General features: G+C 35.9%; 1 protein-coding gene across 3 annotated transcripts in view; it reads right to left on the bottom strand.

Annotated features, from left to right (window-relative positions):
* Positions 1-25414, bottom strand: part of PPP2R3A (protein phosphatase 2 regulatory subunit B''alpha) — a 217902-nt gene that overhangs the window by 4008 nt on the left and 188480 nt on the right. For all 3 annotated transcript variants that reach the window (XM_030330466.1, XM_030330468.1, XM_030330470.1), the window contains 3 exons: positions 22734-22909; positions 22224-22342; positions 19566-19672 (listed from right to left, as the gene is read on the bottom strand). In XM_030330466.1, the coding sequence (XP_030186326.1) occupies positions 19566-19672; positions 22224-22342; positions 22734-22909 (402 nt within the window). The remainder of the gene's footprint in view (positions 1-19565; positions 19673-22223; positions 22343-22733; positions 22910-25414) is intronic.

The following is a 25414-nucleotide window of genomic DNA, read 5'->3' as shown; positions in this document are numbered from 1 at the left end:
ATGAAGATTTTATGAAATATTCTCTGTTAACTGGCTATTTTTGAATGAGTAGCAGGGTCAGAGGATTGAAGTAGAACTCCTTGGGTTCACAAATAGTTCATTAGAAAGCCTACGTATCAAACTGAAGAAATTTAACCTAGTATTAACAGTGTTGTTAGTATAAGGAAAAATAATGGTCATATATTTTTCCTAGCAATATGTTGCCTTTAAAAACCTGTTCCCCTAAGTTTTTCCCTCTCAGATGAGCAATTTCTGGACAAAAGTATTAAGGCTGGTTCTGCTGATTCCTGGAATTAGTAGAAATAATGATTGGCACATATATGGTCAGAAAAAGGATTTGTGCGGTTTCAGGGTTTATTTGGGAATTGTGGTCTGATTCTATTTTTGGGATTCTATTTTCAGGGGTAAAGGGCAAGAATATCTGATTCAGGGTTTGAGGAAATTTAAGACACATGTTGGCTATAAGCATAGAATAAAATGTTAAGTAGTTCTTTAATTTGGAGTCTCTAATGCTTTAGAAATAGGAATGGATCAATCTTACCTTTACACCTTTAAATCCTAAAGCACTTACGTAAAATGGATTAACTGAAATACTTGGGAAGTTGGACATTTGGATCAATGAATTTCCCTATTGACCCATTCAGTAACTAGAAATTTTGTTCCAACTCTTGCTAAAGTTTCTTAATATGTACTACTACCCACTCTTCTTGCCTCAGAAGTTGATCGCACTTCCTTTTTGGTCTCTTGCAGTTCCCTAGGGTCGTAAGCCATCTGTTGTTTATTCTTACTTAGTTCGTGTGTAGATAGCATAAAAATTTGGGTTTAAATATATTCTAATTATGAACTTGAAGGGAGGAATAGGGTTCATTCATTTTTATTACTAACCACAGTGCCTGGCATTGATTAAGTGCCAGTGAATATCTATTGAAATAAAATTGGGCTCTGATTTGTTCAATGCAGAAAAAAATTAAAACTATATTATTAAATTCAGGTCTATATAAAGGTGCTGTTTAATCAGCACTATAAAACGTAACTTAGACTATTCTTTTAAGGCTGTAACTCATGCTTTAGAATATTAATTCCTGTCATTCCTTTTTCTCTTCTCATGCCCCAATATACATACATGTCACCTCCCCTTCCCCCTCCTGCCCCATTATGCCTGCTCCTCTTAAATTTTCCCACTTTGCTGAGGACAGTCAGGCTCCACACAACTCCTTACTCCACACTTGACTCTTATTAGCTGCAGTCCTGGAAGATGATTTGGTGGGTTTGGGACTGGCCTTTTTTACCTACAGCACCTTCTTTTCCAAAGCTGGTGGAAGTAACAACTCTTTAAAGGAATAATTCATATATTTATATTTAATATAAGGGGAAAAGCTACCTTTAAAAATATTCAGTAGTGCACAGTTCTGAATTCTCTAAATGTCCAATAATAGGGAAATGGATGTGAGTTACTGCTTGAGAACACTTCTGAATCATTAAAAGTCATATTTTTGAACACCCTAGTAGAATTAAGCATCAAAAAGAAGTATACTAAAGTGTAAATAATGGTTATCTCTGGATGACTGAACCAAGGGTGATTTAAATCTCTTTATATTTTACAATTTTTGTGCAGCAAGCTTATATTTCTCTACTAATCAATAAAAACACAAAACAGGTGTCAGTTTCCTAATATAACAACATGGAGGACCCTTTTGCCTGCTTTACATAATTGTTTTATTGCTGAAGTTTTTTCTGCAATTTCTTTATTGCAGAAATCATAAAAATGTTAATTATAAGGAATTTGGCATCCTAACCTATTATCTTCATATAGGTGGCACATACAGTTGAACTGGTTTATGTAACTGGTACCCTATCTGGTTTCCTCTATTATGACCATTCATTACCTTGGATTTATACAAATGGTGTTGTATGCTGTGATCACGTTGTATGTTAGAACTGATAATTCACAATTTTTGCAGCTTCTGTGTTTGCAGTCTTTCACCTCATTGAAATCTGGAGTCATTACTAGGTTATTCTTGAAAGCATCACCTAAGTACAAACCTTGAATCAGGTGGTACAGGTTCCTGGCACAAAGGCTACTTATGGTGTTTGTTAGATGATAAAAGTAGATGGAGAATTTCAAGTTGTACTTAGAGGGTCAAAATGTCTGGACTCCTGCAGTTATCCTTATAGTGAGGTGAGGGTGACTGCTGGATGATTGTTGCCTTCTGTGTCACTCAGTAAACATTTGCTAAGGATCTCCTACGTCCCTAACATTTTACTAGGTGCTGTTATTAACAGATGAATGAAACAGTGTTCTTTGCCCTGGAGGAGCCCAGATTCTAGTGGGAAACAACTCCATTTTTTCCAGCATTTATATGCCATTGTTGGATACATTATATGCATTATCTCCAATCCTCAGTATAGTCCCATTGTTTATGTAACAGATATTTACTGTGTGCCAACTGTGTGCCCTGGGAATGACGGGAATAAGGTGGGTAGTGGAATGGTGATGTTATAGCTGATTAAATTTTAGTTCAGAGAGGTTATGTAATGTGGCCAAGATCACAGAGGTGGTAGTAATAATATCCATTGTTTATTATTGATTACATAGGTACTATCCCTAAGTGCAAAGTATAAAGATATTTACACATGGTCTTATTTATTTAATCCTTCAATTTAAACAGCTCAGTGTGGCAGGTGGTATCCTCGTTGTATAGATGATGCTGAGGCTTGGATGCCTGGGATTACACAGCTAGTAAGTGCTAGAGCAAGGGTTTGAAATTATTAGGTTTGTCTAACTCCAAATTCCATGCCCTTAACCATGATGTTATATCTCCTCTCTTCCCATACAGGGAGTAGTAACAGTAGTAATAGCTACTATTTATCAGGTATCTACTATGTGCCAGGTGTTTAGATATATTATCTTAGATTCTCACAACCACTTTGTAAGGTAGTTGCTGGTGTCTTTGGAAACTGAGCTTCAGGAGTCAGATAACCTGCCCAGCTGGTGAGTGGTAGGGAGAACCAGATCTATCTGGCTCCTTCCTAAGCCTCTGCTCTTTCCATAGTACTGCCATTCTTCCTCCATTTCTAATATTTGAGTCTGGTAATTTTTGTTTACAGACTCACCCTGATGTATTCGTAATTCCTCTTGAGGGCTTCATCTCAAGGTGGTGTAACCTTGGGATTCTGAGTCTGGCCTTACTTTTGAAAACCACATCAGTCAGCTATTAACAACTGTAAACCGGTCTATTCCTCTGACATTCCAGTTCTCACTCTACAGGGTATGGCTATTGTAAGCCTTCTCTGCCCGCAGGACCTCATCACCCACGTGTGCTGTATGGAGGCCTTATCTTATCTGCTACAACATGAGGAGTGTCCAGCAGAAGCCTCTCATATACACTGGTCGAATTTCATTACACCTGGTCCCTGCATCTCCTTTTGTGACCCCTCACCTGTACTTCTGTCTGCATCCCTATGCCTCCCCTCTCTTCCCTCCAGACACACTTCTCTGAGCACCACAACTGGAAAAAACATCTGCTTGAGCCAGTTATTTACTCTCTAGCTGCCATCAGTTTCTCTTTTTAGACTAACAAACTTCTAAGTAGTGATGCCTGCTATCTCTATTTTCTCCTTTTGTGGCAGGTTACAAAACAGTATGTAGTATAAATTACATTTTTTGTAAAATTATCTGTTTGCATTGAAATGTCTAGAAGGGAGGACAGGCTATGCTATCTCTGGATGGTGGGTTTTATTTTATCACTAAAAAAAATTTTTTTTTAAATGTCTTACTTATTTTTGAGAGAGAGCATGAGCAGGGGAGGGACCAAGAGAAAGGGGGACAGAAGATCTGAAGAGGGCTTGGTGCTGAGAACAGCAAGCCCAATGGGCTCAAACTCATGAACCGTGAGGTGATGACTTATGCCAAAGTCAGACCCGCAACCAACTGAGCCACCCAGGCATCCCTGGATGGTGGATTTTAGATGAAGTTTTTTTGTTTATCTGTATTTTCTACCTCTTCTGCTGTGTATACATATCACCTGTGTATCACATATTTAAACATATTACCTATGTAAACAGATAACACTTCTTTTTCCTATTTATTCAAGTAATGTATATTTGTTAAAAGAACTTATAAATTATAGACCAGTATAAAAAAAATACTTGCAATCCCACAGCCCAGAGTTAATATTTTGTAGCCTTATCTTTTAGATTGTATATATAGATGTACAGATTTGTAATAATGAAATTATAATTTTCTAACCCCCCCATGTTAGTTTTTGTGTAAGCACAAAATTTAAATGTTTGCATAATATGACACATAGACACCATGATTTATTGAACTACTCTATTATTGTACATTTGTGTTAGTTTGATTTTTAAGTTTTAGAATGACCAGTGGCCAATGCCAGTTGTTTGGATAGAACAATTCTATCCAAATTTCTGATTATTTACAATAGATACCCCAAACTGGAATCCTGAGTGAAAGGGTATAAATTTAGGCTGTTGCTACATATTGTCAAATCACTTTCCAGGGAGGTTGGGCCAATTTTTCTACCAACAATATCTGAAAGTGCTTATCTTACTGGACAGTGAGCCTAGAGTGAGGTGTTAGTGTAGGTGTGCTTCTTCTATGAGAAGCACTCTGAGAACCACAACTGGAAAAAAATACTTCTATGAGAAGCAGTTAAAATACTTTAATTGCATCTGTTTGTTTTCCCTGCTTAGGCAGGAATCCTGTCTGTTCTCCAATATCCGATAATGCTTAGTATATAGTAGGACAGCAGTCATTTACTGAATTAATATTATCCTTTAACAAATTATCTTTTAAAAGATTGTTGCCAATAAGCCAAGAACTTTTTGACTTGTGCTTTTTAAATATTTTACTGAAATATAACGTACATGGCATATGTAATTCACTGATCTTAAATGTTCAGTGTGTTTTAGTAAATTTCTACAATTGTGCAAACAATACCACAATCTAATTTTCATTCTTCCATCTGCCTCTCTTCTCCTTTGTGCCTGTTGGATTCACTCTCCACTCTCATTCCTGGAACTAGGCAACCACTGATCTGCTTTCTGGCTATATAATTTGACTTTTCTAGAAATTTCATATAAATGGAATCATATAATATGTAGTCTTTAGTGTTTGGCTTCTTTCACACAGTGTTACTTTTGAGAGACTCAACCATGTTACTGCATGTATTAGGTCTTCTATATTGACATATAAATGACATACAATGGGTTACTTATATTTATAAATTTTGACTTTGTGTATATACCTGTAAAAGCATTACAACATTCAAGATCACAAAACTATCCATTCCCTTGTCTCCCAACCAAAGTTCATGCCCCTATATAATCACTGCTCCTCTCCCCCAAGTTAACCACTAGTTTGTTGTCATGATAGATTAATTTGCATTTTCTAGAATTTTAAATAAATGCAATCAAATGGATTATACTTTTTTGTCTAGCTTCTTTCACTTAGCTTATTTTGAGATCCACTCAAACTGTGTTTATCAATGGTTCATTCCTTTTTTTTTTTTTTTTTTTTTTGCTAAGTAGCATTCCATTTTATGGATATATTTTATCAGTTTACCAGTTTGATGGATATTTGGATTATTTCCAGTTTTGGGCAACTATGAATAATGCTGCTATAAACATTCACGGACAAGTCTTTGGGTAAACATTTTTCTTGGGTAGATTCCTAGGAGTGCAACTGCTGATTCATATGATAAGTGTATGTTTAACTTATTAAGAAATTGCCAAAATTTTCTAAAGAGAATATATAATTTTACATCACCATCAGTTCAATGTATGAAGTTCCAGCTTCTCCACATTGTTGCCAACTAGTGATTTTAGCTGGTGTATCTACACTGTGGTATATCTCACTGTGGGTTTAATTTGTATTTTTCTAATGTCTAACAATGTGGAGCATCTTTTCATATAGCTAGTTGCTGTTTGTATCTCTAATTGTATTTATTCAAATCTTTTGTCTGTTTAAAAATTAGGTTATTAGTCTTTTTATTACTGAGCTGTAAGAAATCTTTTTATATATTTTGGATATGAATCCTTCCTTTATCAGGATGTTTTGGGAATATTTTCTCCCAATTTTTTCCTTTTCTTAATGGTGCCTTTGGAAGAGCAATAGTTTCTAATTTTAAAGGAAGTCCATTTAATCTAAAAGTAATTTTTTATTGCTCTTTGCCTGATCCAAGGTCACAATGATTTTCTCCTCTGTTTTATTCTAGAAGTGTTAGAGTTTCTGCTCTCACATTTAGGTCTTTTATCCACGTGTAGTTATTTTTGCATATGCTGTGAGGTATGGATTTTGGTTCTTTTTATGGATATCAAGTTATTTCAACATCATTTTTGGAAAGACTATTCTTTCTCCACTGATTAAAAATTTGCCATCCATAATAGGGTTTATTTCTAGAGTGTTTAATTGATCTATGTATATACATGCTAATATGCTAAGGTGTCTCAATTGTTTGCTTTATAGTAAATTTTGAAATCAGACTATGTCCTTCAATTTTGTTCTTTTATTATTTATTTTTATTTTTAAAAATATGTTTATTTATTTTGAGAGAGAGAAAGAGTGTGAGCAGGAGAGGAGGGGCAGAGAGAGAATCCCAAGCAGGCCCTACTCTCAGGATGGAGCCCAACGCAGGGCTTGATCATGAGATTGTGACTGGAGACGAAATCAAGAGTTGGATGTTTGAGCCACCCAGGTGCCTCAAGTTGGTTCCTTTAAAAAAGAGTTTGGCTATTTTAGGTACTTTACACTTCTACATAAAATTTAGGATCAGTTTGCCAATTTCTACAACAAAAGCCTGCAGGGATTTTGATAGGGAATTTTGGTAAATCTGTAAATTTGGGGAGAACCAACATTTTAACAATACTTAACTTCCTAATCCCATTTAGGTCAGCACTGTTTTGCAGTTTTCAGTGTGCAAGTATTATAGTTCTTTGGTTATGTTAATTTTTAAGTATTTTGTTCTTTTTGATGTTAAATGTGAGTAGAATTATTTTTATTTGGATTTCCCTACTGGATTATTCACTGCTAGTATATGGAAATACGACTAAGTTTTGCATATTGAACTTGTATTCTGAGATCTTGATAACTGCTAATTCATTAGTTCTGACAGCTTTCAGGTAGACTTCTTAGTATTTACTGTTGTCAGGTTACATAATCTATGAATAGTTACACTTTTTCCTTTTCAATCTGAACACGTTCAGTGTCTTTTTCTTGTCTTACTGCAGAAGATAGGAGGACCTAAGTTACAGTGCTGAGTAGAAATTATGAATAGAAACATCCCTGCTTTGTTCTTGATCTTAGGGGGGGAAGGCATTCAGTTTTTTACCGTATGATTTAACTGTAGATTCCTTTTATCCTGTTAAGGATCCTTCTATCCTTACTTCTATCTTTACTTCTATCCTTACTTCTACCCTTCTATCCTTACTTGAGTGAGAATTATTGTGACTGGATGTTTGATTTGTCAAATGCTTTTTTGTGTGTCTATGGAAATTACTTTTGTCATTTATTTATTTAAAAAAATTTTTTTAATGTTTATTTTTGAGAGAAGAGAGAGAGTGAGTGAGCATGAGCAGGGGAGGGGCAGAGAGAGAGGGAGACAGAATCTGAAGCAGGCTCTAGGCTCCAAGCTGTCAGCGCAGAGCCTGACTCGAGGCTCAGACTAACAAATGGTGAGATCATGACCTGAGCCGAAGTCGGACGCTTAACTGACTGAGCCACCCAGGCATCCTTATCATTTATTAATATGGTATATTAAATCAATAGACTTTTGGGTGTTAAGCCAGCCTTCTGCTCCTGGGATGAACACCACTTAAAGTATATAATCTTTTTAAAAAAAATTTTTTTTTCAACGTTTTTATTTATTTTTGGGACAGAGAGACAGAGCATGAACGGGGGAGGGGCAGAGAGAGAGGGAGACACAGAATCCGAAACAGGCTCCAGGCTCTGAGCCATCAGCCCAGAGCCTGACGCGGGGCTCGAACCCACGGACCGCGAGATCGTGACCTGGCTGAAGTCGGACGCTTAACCGACTGCGCCACCCAGGCGCCCCTATAATCTTTTTTATATATTGCTGGATTTGATGTGCTAATTTTTTTAAAAATAATTTTTGTATTGAAGCTCTTAAGGGATATTGGTTTGTAATTTTCATTTCTTGTAGTATCTTTGGCTTTGGTATCGGGTAGTACTGGCTTTATAAAGCAAGTTTGGAAGTGTTCCCCTTTACTGTTATTTTCTGAAAGTATTTGTGAAACACTGATATTTTTTTCTCCTTAACTATTTGACAGAATTTAACAGTGAAACCATCTGGACCTGGACCTTTGGTGAAGACCTTTAATAACTAGTTCATTATCTTTAGTTGATATATAGTCTATTCGGATTTTCCATTTCTTCTTAAATCAGTCTTGGTAATTTGACTTTTTCTAGGATTTTGTTCCATTTCATCTAAGGTGTGAAATTTATTGGGATGAAATTGTTCATGATATTTCTTTGTAATTTTTTAAGTTCTGTAGTGTCTGTAGTGATGCCTCCTCTATTCCTAATTTTGTTAATGTATGCCTTTTTTTTCCCCCTTAATCCAGCTAAAGATTTATCTTAAAATCTTTACAAAGAACCAACTTTAGGTTTCATGAACTCTTTCATATTGTTTTCCTATTTTCTATTTCATGGATTTCTACTCTTGTCTTTTATTATTTCCTTCTTTCTATTTAAGCTCTGGTTTGGTTTTTTTCTAGTTTCTTAAGGTGGAAACTTGTATTACTGATGTCAGACTTGAGGCATACATATTCCTCTAAGCATTGCTTCGACTGCACCTCATACGTTTTCATATGTTCTTTTATTTTCATTCATTTCACAGTAATTTGCAGATTCCCTTTGGTTTCTTCTTTGACCCATGTGTCCTTAAAAGTGTTATTTAATTTCCAAATATTTTGGGATTCCCCGATTCCTGTTATTGATTTCTACTTTAATTCTATTATGGTCAGACAACATAATTTATGTAACTGTAATCCATTTGGATTTATTGGATCTTATTTTACTCACTTATCATATGGTATGTCCTGGAGAAGTTTCATGTGCACTTGAAAAAAATGCCCATTTTGCTATTTTGTGGAGGGTTCTCTATATATTGATTAAAGTACATTGTGTTGTTCAATTCTTCTGTATCCTTACTGTCTATCTAGTTCTGTCAGTTACTGAAAGAGAAGTTGTTGAAATCTCCAACTATACTGACTTGTCTGGCAATTTTTGTCTCATATAATTTGGGGATTCTGTTCAATATTTAAATACATTTAAAATTATTATAATTTGGCTACTGTATTTTAACTGTTGGTGAAGTAGGAATTTTCCTGTTTCTTTCCTGGGTGAAATTTCTGTCTTCTGACTTTTTTAGAAGTGGTCAATATTCATGTTCTTACTGTTGATTTTGAAGAATGTGATTTTTAAAATAATTTTTAATGTTCATTTATTTTTGAGAGAGAGAGTGTGAATGGGGGAAGGGCAGAGACAGAGAGGGAGACACAGAATCCAAAGTAGGCTCCAGGCTCTGAGCTGTCAGCAAAGAGCCCGACATGGGACTTGAACCCACAAACTAGATCCTGACCTGAGCCGAAGTAGAACCCTTAACTGGCTGAGCCACCCAGGCACCCCTTGAAGAATCTGATTTATAAAAGAATACTATTGATCATATGATGCAGTCCAATTTGTTTGTCTTTTGGTTGTGATACAGAATTTGTCACTTCCTAAATGTCACATCTAGAAAGTATTTCCTTATAAATTTCTCCCATTACTTTTAAGCTCTGAAAGTCTATTTACCTAACACGCAGACATTAGTTTCATATGCACTTTTTTTCACCCATCACAGAGAGCAACATTTTACTGACTAGTCTTTTCATGACACATTTAAGACACTGTCTTTATCATACACACACACCCTGTAGTCCACCACACCTTTCTTTTCTAAACTCATTACTATTCTTGTATATTTATTGTTCTATTTAGAATTAGCTTATCAAGTTCCACAACATATTTTGGGGAATATATCAAATTAACGAATTAATTTTAACATGGTGAATTGTCTTACACCTTTTGGTAAAATTTTATATTTTTTTCATATATATTTTCCAAGTCACTTTCTTCTTGATACTAATGAATGGGATTTTTCCCTATTGTATTTTTAACTGGTTATTTCTGGGGTGTGGGATTAACCATCTTTATCATTAACAAGGTACTCATCTCCAGTCTGCTTAAAGATTTTTTTCCAAACCACAAAATGTATTAAATTTTATCATATGCCTTCAGAGAATCAGTTTATATTTTGTGTTTGTTTTCTTTAATTTGTTAATGACAGATTTTACAAAGTTGAACCACTGTAGCAGTCTTGGCATAAACCCCACTTATGATGTATTCTTTTATATACTGGTGGATTTGACAACTTATTTAACCTTGTGTGGTTCAGTTTTCACATATGTACATGGGATATCAGCATCTACAAAAAAAGGGTTTGTGAGCACCCAATGAATTACAGTATTAAACTAGTGCTTGGTACATAGTGTGCTGTGTGTGTGTGTGTGTGTGTGTGTGTGTGTGTGTGTTTGTGTTTATAAATTAATAGATTTATTTTTGTTTGAATAAAATTATTTAACTTCTTCTATGTACTTAGGTCTATACTGTCATCCTTTCTCATGCATTTTGAGAGTAAAACCTAATCAATTTATTTTAGTCCACAGGTTACAAATTTCCCCTTGTCCAAATCCCATGTTTTAATAAATATATAATGCATAGTTCTAAAAAGACTAGAATTTGAATTTTGACTTCCACTTTAACAGTTATTTTGAAATATATTTAGAGTATTTTTCAACTTTATTTTTAACTTTCTAGTATGTGTATTTTAACTTTTTGTTGTTAATTTCAGGTTACATTTTAAGTTGTTGCAATTTCCTTCATGCCTTAATAAATAGGCACTTTTGTGATGGCTCCATGTGTATTTCTTGGGTACCAGGTATACTGTTGAGTACCTCTTTGAAAACTTTCTAATTTCTATTTTCTTTCTTTCTTTCTTTCTTTCTTTCTTTCTTTCTTTCTTTCTTTCTTTCTTTCTTGTCCATTTGATTTGTTGGTTTTTACAAGACTGCGATGTCAATTTTTCCTTGTATTTCTATCAGATATATTTTATGTTGCATAAAGTTCATGAATTTATTTTCATGCCAACTGTTGAAATACGGGGAAGTCTCTTTTAAAGCTTTGAATTCTACTTGTCTCATTAATGTTACCATACCTGATTTATTCTTGTTACTATTCATTTGACTTTTAACTCTGTGTTAGGGATGGATCTAAAGAACAGGATACAGTTTGATTTTTAATTCAATGTGAATTTTGTTATTGACACTATATTTGGACTTATTCTGGCCATTTATTTTGTACTGTCTATATCTTTTTGTCTCTTCTTTCTTACTATGGTGGACATCCATTGTTCCTTTATTGGAATAGTATTCTCCTTTTTTATGGCCATTATTTTTTTTTAAAAAATTTTTAAATGTTTTTATTAATTTTTGAGAGACAGATACAGCACGAGTGGGGGAGGGGCAGAGAGAGGGAGAGACAAAATCTGAAGCAGGCTCCAGGCTCCGAGCTGTCAGCACAGAGCCTAACTCGGGACTCCAGCTCATGAGCTGTGAGATCATGATCTGATCCAAAGTTGGACGCTTAACCGACCAAGCCACCCAGGTGCCCCTATGGCCATGTTTTCTGATATCCCTTTGGAAAACATGGTTTGGATAGACCTGACCCCTGTAGAAGCTTGGTTCTAGGCCTCCTTCAGGAACTGGTAGAGGAATTGGACCTAAACTAAGCCAATTAGAGCCAAAGGGATACAAATCCTAGGCTTTGGTTGGAACTTAGGGGAAAGGGATTTTGTCATATATTTGAACTTGAAGCTATTAAGTGATCATCTTGCTGCCACATATGAAAAACTTGCTAAGAGTGAAAAGATGAAAGAAGAATATTATCTAAGAGATGAAAGAGATGAAATCCGAGTCTCTAAAGTTAGTACTACCCCCTGGACTTTTCAGTTCTGTAAGCCAGTATTTCTGGTTTTTTTTTTTTGTTTTGTTTTTTGTTTTGGCTTATGGTTAGGATACTTGCCACCAAAACAATGCTGATAACACGCTTGTCTTCTAGTAGATTTGAGTTTAGCAGATTGAGTTTTCTTTACCCAATTTTTCTCAGCTTAATAATCTATTGTCTTTTTCTAAAAAAATGATTAGAGTTTTCCATTTTGTTTTTATTCTTAGTGGTTGGCCTTAAATTTTTAATACACATATTTTAACTCTCTAGTCATTGTTAGAGAAATATAAATTCATCAGCGTTAATACTCTCTAATAAAGATTCATAGTGTATTTCCATGACCTCTTTTTACTCTTAATAGTATGTGATCAATATTTTTTAGTTCTAAGAATAGATTTTACTAATTTTGTTGCTCATGCTTGTTTCTTGCATCCCACTGTTTCCTCGAGGATCTGTTTACCTTCTTGCTGAAGAGTATCCCTTAATACTTCTTTCAGAGATAGTCTGTGGTTGGTAACTTTTTGCATCTTTGGATGTCTGAAAATGTATTTATTGGGCCCTCATATTTAAATAGGAGTGGAATTCTAGATTTAAAGTTATTTTCTTTGCAGTAATTGAATGATATTGGTCCATTTCTTTTTGCATTCACTTTGTAGGTAATCTGTTTTTTTTCTGTCTGGTAGATTTTCAGTTCTTCTTTATCTTTTATGTTCTGAAATTTCACTCTAGTACGGGACTGGCAAACTACAGTCTGTGGGCCAAATCTCTCCACTTGTTTTGGTATAGCCCAGTGACCTAAGAATGGTTTTTACCTTTTCAAATTTGAAAAAAAAAAAAAAAATCACAAGAATATTTCATGACATGTGAAAAAATAAAGTTTATATCTCAGGGCATATTAGTAAAATTTCATTGGAAAACAGCCACATTCATTTGCTTACATATTTTCTATGGCTACTGTTATAGCCATATATATGTCAGAGGTAAGTAGTTGTAACAGAACTGTGAAGCCTAAAATATTCACTACCTGGACAGAAAAAATTTGCTGGCCCCTGGGTATATTTTTATTTGTTTAAACAGAATTCTGGGAATTATCTGGCTGTTATTTCTACTGGTTTCTATAAAGATTTCTTACCGTAGTATCATAATCAATATCCCAAATCAAAAACTTTTCATCTGTGTCCATTCTATTATTCAGCTCAATGACTGTGTTTTTCATTTAAAAATTTTTCAATTTCCAAGAAACTGGTCAGTCTTGTTTCAAGAGGGCAGTATTCTCTTACCACTCCAAAAATGGTAAATAATACTCAACTTGAGGTCTTGTTCTGACTGCTGTAGTAAATCGCCTTCCAAGAGTGAAAGTTCTTCCATTTGTTGAGTATTTTATTACTTCCAACTGTTTGATATTTGTCCATTTTTCTATGTAGCTGGGAACAGACCACTCCCTCTGTTTGCACTGGCTTCTTATTAGGAGGGGGCAATGAGAGGTTGCTAGTGTTTTCAATGAGAATGAGGGGCTAGATGGACCATGCTGCTGGTGTGGATATTTCAGTGGTTGTGCTTTCTCTGCTCCAAGATCCCACACTCTTGTCTTTCCTTTAGGAATAGGATGAGATATACAAGGTTTGACCTACCTGGACACTGCTGCTTCTCATCTCCTTCTTGTGTGGAGTTTCAGCCAAATTCAGGTATGGATCATCCTTAAGTGCTGCTTCCTTTATTTGTAGCAATTATCTTCTGCATGCTGCTGCATAGACTGCCTCTTCAATCGGATCCCATCTCCTTTTCGTCTTTTAGTCCACTGAAAGTTTCTCCTCTTAAGTGGTGCTCTGTATTTTCAAATGGTGTGAAGAGACTGAAAACTACAGTGTGCTTTCAGACTACCTCCTTAAAATGAGAAGCCGGTCTGAATTACAGTTACTCTTTAGAGGTCCACTGAAGTTTTGTTTGTAGCCTAATATATATTTTGTAGATGGTCTATGGACAAAACCTACAAAGGTATTTTACCCATTTTCAGGGTATAGTTTACTATGGCTGCAATAATAGGCTCCAATTTCTCCTTTTATTTTCTTTTTGGAGTTTTTGTTTCAAAAATCTGATGCTGTCAGATGCACAGCTTTTTTTGACTATTTTTTTTCTTCCAAGATTTTATTTAAATTCAAGTTAGTTAACATATAGTGTAGTATTGGCTTCAGGAGAATTTAGTGATTCATCACTTACATATACATCCAGTGCTCATCCCAACAAGTACCCTCCTTAATGCCCAACACCCATTTAATCCATTCCCCCCACCCAGCAACCCTCCACAAACTCTCAGTTCTCTATAGTTAAGTCTTATGGTTTTCCTCCTTGTTTTCATCTTATATTTCCTTCCCTTCCCCTATGTTCATGTGTTCTGTTCTTACATGCCACATATGAGTGGGATCATAGGATATCTGCCTTTCTCTGACTGGTTTTGCTTCACCTAACACACTCTAGTTCTATCCACGTCGTTGCAGTTGACGGACATCTGGGCTCTTTCCATAATTTGGCTATTGTTGATAGCGCTGCTGTACACATTGGGGTATATGTGCCCCTTCGAATCTGTATTTTTGTATCCTTTGACTAAATACATAGTAGAGCCATTGCTAGGTCGTAGGGTAGTTCTATTTTTGAAGAACCTCCATGTGGTTTTCCAGAGTGGCTGCTCCAAAGCATTCATTCGTTTTTAATGCAACCTTTGTTGTTATTACAAAATTGAATCCTTTTCTTTTAATAAGTGAGTTTATTCCATTTACATTCATTGCCTTAGTTCTGTCATCTTCAGGCTTTGTGGTCTGTGTTTTTCTTTTCTGTATACACATTTTCTGATTGAATTGGAATAGTCTAGCTTTGGTTTTTCAAGTGTTAAATTAGTATTCCTAAACCCTCAATTTGACTTATAGCTTTAAAGGGTATCTACTGAGGTTTTGCCAATGAAATTTACACATACTTTCTTCCTCCTCTCTACCTCCCATTTTCATTTAAATTGTTATTTCTAGGATGTTATACATATATTTACTCTTCCTCTCTACATCCTAGTTTTACATTTCTTTTTTCCAGATCTCTATTCTTTCGACATTTGAATGGATTGAATGCTATTTATTTCTTTTCCCCAATGGTTGCTACATTTCCAGGCTCTTTATTTTGGTTTGTTTCTTGGTTTTGTGATTGTCTTTTTTATAGAAGAGCTCATGGGTGCTATATTCCCTTCAGTTCTTACATGTTGAAAATACCCACTTGTGTTTTCATGCTTGAATGTCATCTGGGGTTAGTATAAAATTTGAGATTATAGAAATTTTTTCTCTGAAAAAGTTGTATGTGTTGTTTTATGATCTTCTAATATTCATTTTTACCATGGAGGTATCTGAGGCGAGGGTGATTTTATTTTTCCCTTGTCTGAGGACTTGAATTTTTTAAGTGGAAAAGAAACCCAATTAAAGTTTCTTTCTTAAAGTTAAAATCAAGTTAGTTAACATATAGTGTAGTCTTGGCTTGAGGAGTAGAACCCAGGGATTCATCTCTTACATATGATACTCAGTGCTCATCCCAAAAAGTACCCTCCTTAATGCCCATTACCCATTTAACCCATCCCCTCACCCACCTCTCCTCCAGCAACCCTCAGTTTGTTCTCTGTATAGAAGAGTCTCTTATGGTTTGCCTCCCTCTGTTTTTCTTATTTTTCCTTCCCTTCCCCTGTGTTTATCTGCTGAGTTCCTCAAATTCCACATGAGTGAAATCGTATGGTATCTTTCTCTGACTGACTGATTTCACTCAGCATAATACTCTCTAGTTCCATCCACATAGTTGTAAATGGCAAGATTTCATTTTCATTGCCGACTAGTATTCCACTGTGTGTGTGTGTGTTTATATGTATATACACACACACCCCCCACATCTTCTTTATCCTTTTTCCAGTGGATGGATATTTGGGCTCTTTCCATACTTTGGCTGTTGTTGATAGTGCTGCTATAAACATTGGGGTGCACAGTGCCCTTCAAATCAGCATTTTTGTATCCTTTGGATAAATGCCTGGTAGTGCAATTGCTGGGTTGTAGGGTAGTTCTATTTTTAATTTTTTGAGGAATATCCATATTGTTTTCCAGAGTGGCTGCAACAGTTTGCACTCCCACCAACAGTGCAAAAGGGTCCCCCTTTCTTGACATCCTCACCAACATCTGTTGTTCCCCAAGTTGATTGTAGCCATTCTGACAGGTGTGTGGTGGTATCTCATTGCGGTTTTGATTTTTATTTTCCTGATGATTTTTCATGTGTCTGTTAGCCATCTATATGTCTTCTGCCCATTTCTTCACTGGATTTTGTTTTATGGATGTTGAGTTTGGTGAATTCTTTATGGATTTTGGATGCTAACCCTTTATCCAATATTATCTTTGAACTCTGGCAAATTCATGACATATATTGGGAATCAATCATTATCAGTATTTCCTGGATATGGTATGACTTCTGACCTTTTGGATTTCAGGAACTTTATTTAAAAAAAAAAAAAGCTTTTCTATTATCTTTGAATTTTTTGTGTTCCATTTGCTTTGTTGTCTAATACATACTAAGAACCCTGTTGTTTTCCTTATGTATACCTAATTTTCTTTCTTACACTTTACTATTCCTTCTTGATCTTTTTTAAATGTTTGCTTATTTTGAGAGAGAGAGAGAGAGAGTGCCCACATGCATGTATGAATGGGGGAAGGGCAGAGAGAAAAGGAGAGAGAGAATCTTAAGAAGGCTCAGCATTGTAAGTGCAGAGCCTGACATGGGGCTCAATCTCATGAACTGTGAAATCATGACCTGAGCCAAAATCAAGACTTGGATGCTTTGCCAACAGAGCCACCTAGGCTCCCCCTTACTTGATCTTTCAAAGCCTTCCTCCACATTTTAATTTTTTCTTTATAATAGTCAAGAAATATACGTCCACAAAATGACTTGTAATGTTTACATGGAATTATACTATGTATATGCAGGATAATTTTATTAATCTTCCTATCAGACCTTCCAATTTTTCACTATTATAAACAACCACAGATGCTCTTAACAGTAGTGATGCTGCTTCATAAGTAACCTTACTCTAATTCCTACTAAGGAAGCTCAGTGCCAAAAAAATTTTAGATTATGCTTATGAATACACTTGTCTATCTTCCCTTCTTATTCAGTCAGGCTTAAAATAATGATGAATGATTTTTCTGGGTTTCTGGGTCCATGACATAAAAATAAGACCCCAGTTTTGTGAGTAAGCATATTAAGGATATCTCAAGATTAAAGAAAGTAGTTTGGTGATGGCTTCTTCAGTACTCTCAAAAAAGATATTGAAGACTTAATGGTAAGGGTGTGAAATGTAGAATCTCTGTTGGCATTTGTACTCAGCTGGATATTTGATGTTTATCCTTCTATATCTACTCTCCCCTTAGCTAGGTGGATAAGGAGCCTGATCCAAACAGACTACATCAGTTCTCTTATCTTCTTGTTTCTGGTTGGAAACCAATGAGAAGTGCCAGCAGGATACTAAGGGATATGAGCAAAGTGAAATTGGGTATTTATTCTAGCAGCTCTCACCTAGATTGCCATAGTTTGACTAAATTCCATTACTGAAGGTCACAACTCCTGTCAGCTCTCTCCATATACTTACTCTCTTTGGGTTCTGATGATGGTTTTATCTCCTTGTCCTTTTAGACCTAAGGATGGAAGTGGCTCCCCACTGTTGCTAGTTCTGGGTGTCTGCATTATTTCTTGTTGGTTTCTCTGAAACCCTCCTCTGTTTGCTATACTTATAGAAATTTGTCTTACATATGTATAAAATTACATGTATGTAAGATTATTCATTAGAACATTTTATTTGTCATATTGGCATAGCTGTACAGTAGAATATTGTGCAGCTGTAGAAAAACTTAGAACATTCATCAGATAACATGCATGAAATAATCTCCCATTTGTTGGGCTTTTAAAAATTTTTTCATGTACTCAAGGCCCCCAAAATATTTGTGAAGCCTTATTTATACCTCAGTAATTGTAAAATACAAGTGTTTTTGGTTCATCAAGTTGTCTTCCCAATCTTTGTTATTGTTTTTGTCTTTATTTAGGTTTGATACACAAAAATTATATGCATTTAACAATTACACCTTGATCAGTGTGGATATACGCATACATCTGTGATACCACAATCAAGGTACTCCAAAAATCTGTTCACTTCCAAAAATTTCATGGTATTTTGTTGTGTGTGTTTTGTAGGAAGACATGAGATTTGTTCTCAACATTTTAAAATGCAGAATACCCACATTTTTAACTATGGGCACTAAGTTGTATAGCAGATCTCTAGAACTTACTCATCTTCTATAACAGAAACTTTACATAAGTGTGGAAAAAGCAAAGTACCAAACAATGAATATAATATGCTACCATATGTGTACAGAAAAAAGAAATAAAAGAATGTATATGTGCTTTTTTATATATACACACGTATATGAATATATGTATGTGTATATATATATATCTATAGGAAATAAAGTGGAGGGTGTCTTTGGAAGGACATGTAATAAGAAAATGTGGGAGAACCTAGGTGGCTCAGTAGGTTTGAGTGTCTGACTTCGGCTCAGATCATGGTCTCATGGTTCGTGAATTTGAGCCCCATATTGGGCTTGGTGCTGTCAGTGCAGAGCCTGCTTCTGATCCTCTGTCCCCCTCTCTCTGCTCCTCCCCTGCTTGCACCCTCCCCCAAATAAATAAATATTAAAAAAAAAAAAAAGGTCACAGTGATTGCTTCTAGGGAGGAAAACTGGGCAGTAGGAAACTATCCTTGTTTCTTTGAATATTAAAATATATGAATATATTACCTGTTCAAAAAATATTACATTAATAAGCATTAAGAGCCTTAGAGGAACTACAAAAGAAATCACTAGAAGATGGTGGAAAGAGCCAACAAATTATAAAGTTGCTGAAATGATCTAAGCAATGAAAGTCTTGAATAGTTTCTTACCATGATCCCTTTATGGAATTATATATACCCTATTACAAATTTGTTGTAGAAGTAAATTCTTGTTCAGTGTTGAATACAAAAAAACATGTATGGTAAAGATTTGTTTTAAACATGGTCACCTTGATTATTTAAAAGAGCTTCAGTTCTTTTAGTCTCATCCTGTATTTACAGCATTTTAGTAAATGCTAAATGTTTTTACAGCATGTGATATCACTAACAAAGTAGAATGACTGCACGATGATCTTAGCTTCCAGTGAAAAGTACAACTCCATTAAAGGAAATGGGACATGAGAAGAGTTTTAGGAAATTAGTGAAGAAGGGAAGATTGCTGGAAAAATATTCTTTCAACTAAAGTTGGTTATAATCACTCAGGATATCCCAAAATAAGAAAGGATTACTAGTTTGATTTTTTAAAGATGGTTTTACCATTCCTGATATGATTACCCCTGTTAAAAAAGTTCTATAAGACCCAGGGACCTCACTCACCCTTCCTGGAACTGTGCTTGGGCAGATTCCTCTGCAACAAGAGTCTCATACTCCTCAGCTGCAAACCTGTCCCAGTCAGAGGGCTCAGGCCCCTCATTCTCAACATCCTGATTGCAAAGAGGAAAGGAAACAAAAATAATCAAAGACAAAGAATTGGAGATTGGTTTTCTTCAGTGAACATTTGTGATGACCTGCCTGAAAAATATTTCATTTTAACATGTTAAGAGAGGTGCTAAAGTAACACTCTTAAAGTGATTTGTATGCCTCCAATCATAAAATTATAGTGAACTCCTCAGCAGTGAATTCTTTAGGTCTAGATTCTTTAGCCTTATAATCAGAGACCTTTGTCTGGGCTCTTCTCCCTGGCACTTTGCACACCAGCTATCTGGAGTGACTTGTGGTTTACATATGCCCACCTGAAACAGACCATCACTTCCTCCCCTCCCTGGCATATTTTTATTGCTTCTGTAAAAGCCAGCTCAGATACCATGTCATCTGTGCTATTTTCCTAGAAAGAGCCCTTCTCCCCCAAATAATTTCCTTTGCTATACTGTACATGCTCGATTGCTACTTTTTGCTCTTCTTTTTATCTCTATATGACCATATGTCTCTTCAACACAGTCACTGGAATTTACTGAGCACTTTTTGACTAAAAATGTTCTCTGCAGATCAGAATAAATCTTGATATACTGCCATCTCTTACAAATTTTATAAAGGGGGAAAAGGCTATATACATTTTCTTTTCCTTCTCCAATCTGGGCAGTATCTTGGATTATATATTCCAGGTTAAAATGCTTTTCCATGATTAAAATGAGTTATTAGCACTGCCCTCAGATGTAAGGTTAGTCATGCCCAGAAGAATGTAAATACCTAAATACTGACCATACAATATGATTATGATACTTAACTCATTTTAAGAACCCCTACTCCATCCTTTTGACATCTTTGAAACTTACATCTTAGATTTATAACTGGCATTTTTTTTTAATGTTTGTTTATTTTTGAGAGATAGCATGAGTGGGGGAGGGGCAGAGAGAGAGGGGGACACAGAATTCGAAGCAGGTTCCAGGCTCTGAGCTGTCAGCACAGAGCCCGACATGGGGCTCAAACTCACGAACCACAAGATATGACCTGAGCTGAAGGTGGACACTTAACCAACTGAGCCACCCAGGTGCCTGGGAAAAAAATTTTTTTTTAAAGCTAGTGATAATGTGCCTTGATATGCCCCAAGATCAGGCATAGAATATTTGTTTTTAGAAGGTGATCTTTGGGGGTGTCTGGGTGGCTCAGTCAGTTGAGTGTCCAATTCTTGATTTCAGCTCAGATCATGATCCCAGGGTCATGGGATTGACCTTTGCATTGGCTCCGCACTGAGTGTGGAGCCTGCTTGAAATTCTGTCTCCCTCTGCCCCCCTCCCCTGCTTGCGCTCTCTAAAATTAAAAAAATAAATAAAAATAAAAAATAACGTATGTGGTGCCTGGGTGGCTCAGTTGGTTAAATGTCTAAATGTTGGTGTTGGCTCAGGTCATGATCACACAGTTTTGTGGGTTCAAGCCCTGCATCGGCTCTGCACTGACAGCGTGGGGCCTGCTTGGGATTCTCCGTCTTACTCTCTGCCCCTACCCCACTTGTGACTGTCTCTGTCTCTCTCAAAAACAAATAAACTTAAAAAATAATAAGGTGATCTTTGTAGTCTTACTACTATTTAGGTCAACATGTAGAAGAAAAAGACTGAAAGTTTCTGGTATTCCTGTAGGACTCAACTCAAACAGTCCTTTTCTACTAACAGAATTAAAAACAATTTTTTTTTAAAGTTTTGAGGGAGAGAGAACACAAGGAAGGGGGCAGGAGTAGGGGAGAGAGAATCCCAAGTGGGCTCTGCACTGTCAGTGCAAATGTGGGGCTCCACACAGGGCTTGAACTCAAGGACCATGAGATCATGACCTGGGTCAAAACCAAGAGCTGGATGCTTAACCAACTCGACTGAGCCATTAGGAACCCCCACATAATTTTTACTTTTTAAACAAGAGAAGGGGAAGTGGTGATATTATTATTATTATTATTATTATTATTATTATTATTATTTTGACATAGACCATACGTTCAGGGCTTTTTGAGGGTCCACAGGTTTTTGTGTACGCGTAAGGGTGCTCATCTCTATTCAGGTGTAGAATGACTTCAAACTGATAGTCATGCACAATAGTCATTAACACTTGAAAAAGTGTTTTGTTATCTGAGGGCTGTCTATTATGGAGAATGTCTAGTTTTCATTAGGGAGAGCTATTTACAATGTAATCCTGGAAATGAATGGTACAGTTAACCCCAATATACTTTCTAATACAGATGGTTCTACTGATACATTTTTTTTAAAAGTTAGGACAAATTTTTTTCAAAACTTTTTTGTAACTAGTGTCTAATATATAAGTATATAGACCACAAAATTCACTCAGTGATAGGCAGATGCAGGTTACCTAAACTTGAAGATTAGCTATGGAGAGACATGTGCTCTAGGTCCTTTTTTCTCTCTTTTCAGTAGGTGAGAAAATGTTTTAAATGTTACCTCTTTAAATACAAGATTCTCACAGGGAAAGACCGTTTTTATCTGTAGCATACAACCCCTGATACTGCAGCCTTCAAAGGGAAGTTAAAACCAGTACCTTCTGGACCGCAAAAGGATCTCTCTGTTCATGGTCCAAGTATTTCTCCAGATTAAAGAAAGTATCATAAAAAATGTGTGCCATTCTGCATCTCTTCAGATCTCGTAGTGTTATTTTGCCTATGTAAAAACAAATCCAGTAAATTTCAAGAACTTTTTGGCAAGTGAAAAAAACTTTTACTGAAGTTTAAGAGTATATGAATATGCCAATTTTATTATATAAAATCCCATTTTTTTAGGTAAAATGGACATAAAATTTACCATTTTAAAGTGTGCAATTCAGCAGCTTTTAGTACATTCACAGTGTTGTACAACCATTACCACTACTGAGTTCCACAACATTTCCTCACTCCAAAAGGAAACTCTGTACTCATCAAGCAGACCTTCCCCATCTCCTCACCCAGCCAGTATGGAAGACTCTGGAAGTTCAGTAATTTGGGACAATCCAGGATTAAAGGCCCCCCTCTGTTACATAGGTGAGTAGTGCAGATGGTTTTTTACTCAATCTTACCATCACTGGCTGGCTTCACCAGGTCAAGCATCTGGCACAGCAAATCATGGAATGGCAAGGGCTCAATGCCCATGGCTTCCATCCGTTCACATTGCTCCTCATAGAAGTACTCCAGCTCATACATGGAGAGTACACCATCTCCATCCATATCCATGCAGCGGAACCAATACTCAATGCTAGAAGATAAGGACACTCGTTAGCAATGGCCTGGTAAGGTCCTTTATTCACCCAGATTTATTACTGCCCATGTTTCTTTTTAAAATAAGTTAATATGTGTATATTTTCTTTTAAAATAAGTTAATATGTGTATACTTGAGACTTAGAGGAACACAGTTTTATAAAATTTGTTAGAAAAACTGGCCAGACCCCTTCTTCCCTTTATTTCCCTTCCCCAGAATCAACCACTTTCAATACCTGATTATTTTGGTTTTTATATTTTCACATAAGATGCCTATATTGCTCCTTCCTTACATTTCTGTTTTAAGAACTGTGTATTAATTTCATACAATGAAAAATGAGGTTTTAGCTCTTCTACCTCTCTTTCTACTTTACCTACATGCCCTTCTGAACCTCGTAATATAAATTACTCAACTTTTTCTTTTATCTCTTATTTGCTTAGATTTCTGTGTACATGTTACTATTCAGTGCCCATATGTGCCAGTTTTCTACATCCATAATCATTCTCATCAGGGTTCTATGAACTGGGTTTTCTTGATGAAGTCTTTCTTGCTTCCTTCTGACCTACTTTAACTGCACTGGTTGCTCTCTAGACTGGATTCATGGTTTCATCCCAGGGAGTCCTTTCACCTTTCTCTTATTTCTTGTATCTCACACTTTCCTCATTCTTGGTTGACTTCCTTGTTTAGTGTAACATATTCTTCGGCAGCTTCCTAAAAAAAGGGAGTGAGGCACATACGTTTTCTGAGATCTTAGATAGTTGAAAATACTGTTTATCTACCTCCTAACTTGGTTGATATTTTGGTTACAGAATTATACCTTGGTGGTGTTTTTCCTTCAGAAGTTTAAAGGCAATGATTCACTACACTATCTTCTATCTATCCACTATTGTTGAGAAGTCTAAAGCCATGCTGATGTCTGATCCTTTGACTATAATAACTTTTTTTTTTTCCTTTGAAGCCTATAGAGGTTTCTCTGGGTCCTTGGTATTTTGAAATCTCATGATGAAGTATCCTGGTCTGGGTCTAATTCATCTACTTTCTTGGGCTTTCTGAGAGCTTACACAATTTGGAAGCTAGTATTCTTTAGTTCTCGGAAATTTTCTAAATTATTTTATTTCTTCCCTGCCTCTTTTCACCCTTATCCATTCTTTTTTTCTGGAACTCTTGTTATTCACATCTGCATGGTCAAATATGGTAGCCACTTATCCACATGTTCCTAGTCCAATTTGAGATATCTTTAAGTATAAATACACAACAGATTTTGAAGACTTAATATGAAAAAAAAGTAAAACATCAATATTCTTATATTGATGAGATGTTGCAATAACATTTTAGATATAGTGGATTAAATAAGCTATTTAATTACAATTAATTTTATGTTTTTCTACATTTTTACTGTGGCTAAATTTCCTTTATAGTTTTTTAAAACATTTTTAGTAAAAACTGTATTTAAGGGGTACAATGAGATAATATATACATTGTGAAATAATTACTACAGTAAAATTATTTCATATATCATCTCCTCACTTAGTTATATTTGGGGGGGAGGGGGATGAGAAGACCTGAAATCTACTCTTGGCAAATTTCTAATATTTAATACAGTATTATTAACCATACTCACCATGTTGTATGTTTCATTCTAACTGCAACTTTGTACCCTTTGACTAGTACTTCCCCATTTCCTTCTTCCCTCAACTCCTGCTAACTAAAATTCTACTCTATGACTCTTTGTGTTTGACAGTTTTTAGATTTCACATGTAAGTGAGATCATGTGGTATTTGTGTCTCTGTGCATGCCTTATTTCACTTAGCATGGTGTACTCTGAGATCATCCATGTTGTCGCAAATGACAGAATTTCCTTATTTTTAAAGGGTGAATAATATTCCAGTGTGTGTGTGTGTGTGTGTGTGTGTGTATCCCACACTTTCTTTATCCATTTATCCACTGAGGGACATTTAGGGTGATTTCATATCTTGGCTACTGTGAATAATGCTGCAATGAACATAGGAGTGCAGGTACTTCTTAATGATACTTATTTCAGAGTTCTGATTCAAGATGGTAATGTAAGAAGATCCTGAACTTTCTCCCACAGACACACCAAATCTACAGCTATATATGGAACAAGTTCTTCTGAAAAGACTCCTTAGAACTGAGTAACTCCTACACACTGTGCAGACAAGAAAACCCCACATCTAAGTGGGTAGGACAGGCTGACACACAATCTCACTATAATCCCCACCTCTGTCATGGTGACCTACAATCAAGAGGAAACTTAAAACCTGGAACTTCTTCCGAGGAGTGAAGGGTTTGAATCTCATACTGGGCACCATAACTCTTAAGACCTGAAACTAAAAGATGACTCCCTAAAACATCTAGCTTTGCAAATCTCTACAGAGCTTGTGTCCATGAGACCCAAAAGGGTACAGTTAAGTGAGAAATGGCTTGTAAGGGGCTTATGTGCTTGGACTCACCCATGCTAGCGACCAGTGCAGAAGCAGCCAA

The sequence above is a fragment of the Lynx canadensis genome, chromosome C2 (assembly GCF_007474595.2).
Source record: "Lynx canadensis isolate LIC74 chromosome C2, mLynCan4.pri.v2, whole genome shotgun sequence".
NCBI classification, from domain to species: Eukaryota; Metazoa; Chordata; class Mammalia; order Carnivora; family Felidae; genus Lynx; species Lynx canadensis.
Note: the sequence above shows the minus strand (reverse complement) of the source record. Positions and strands in the feature narration are given on the sequence as shown.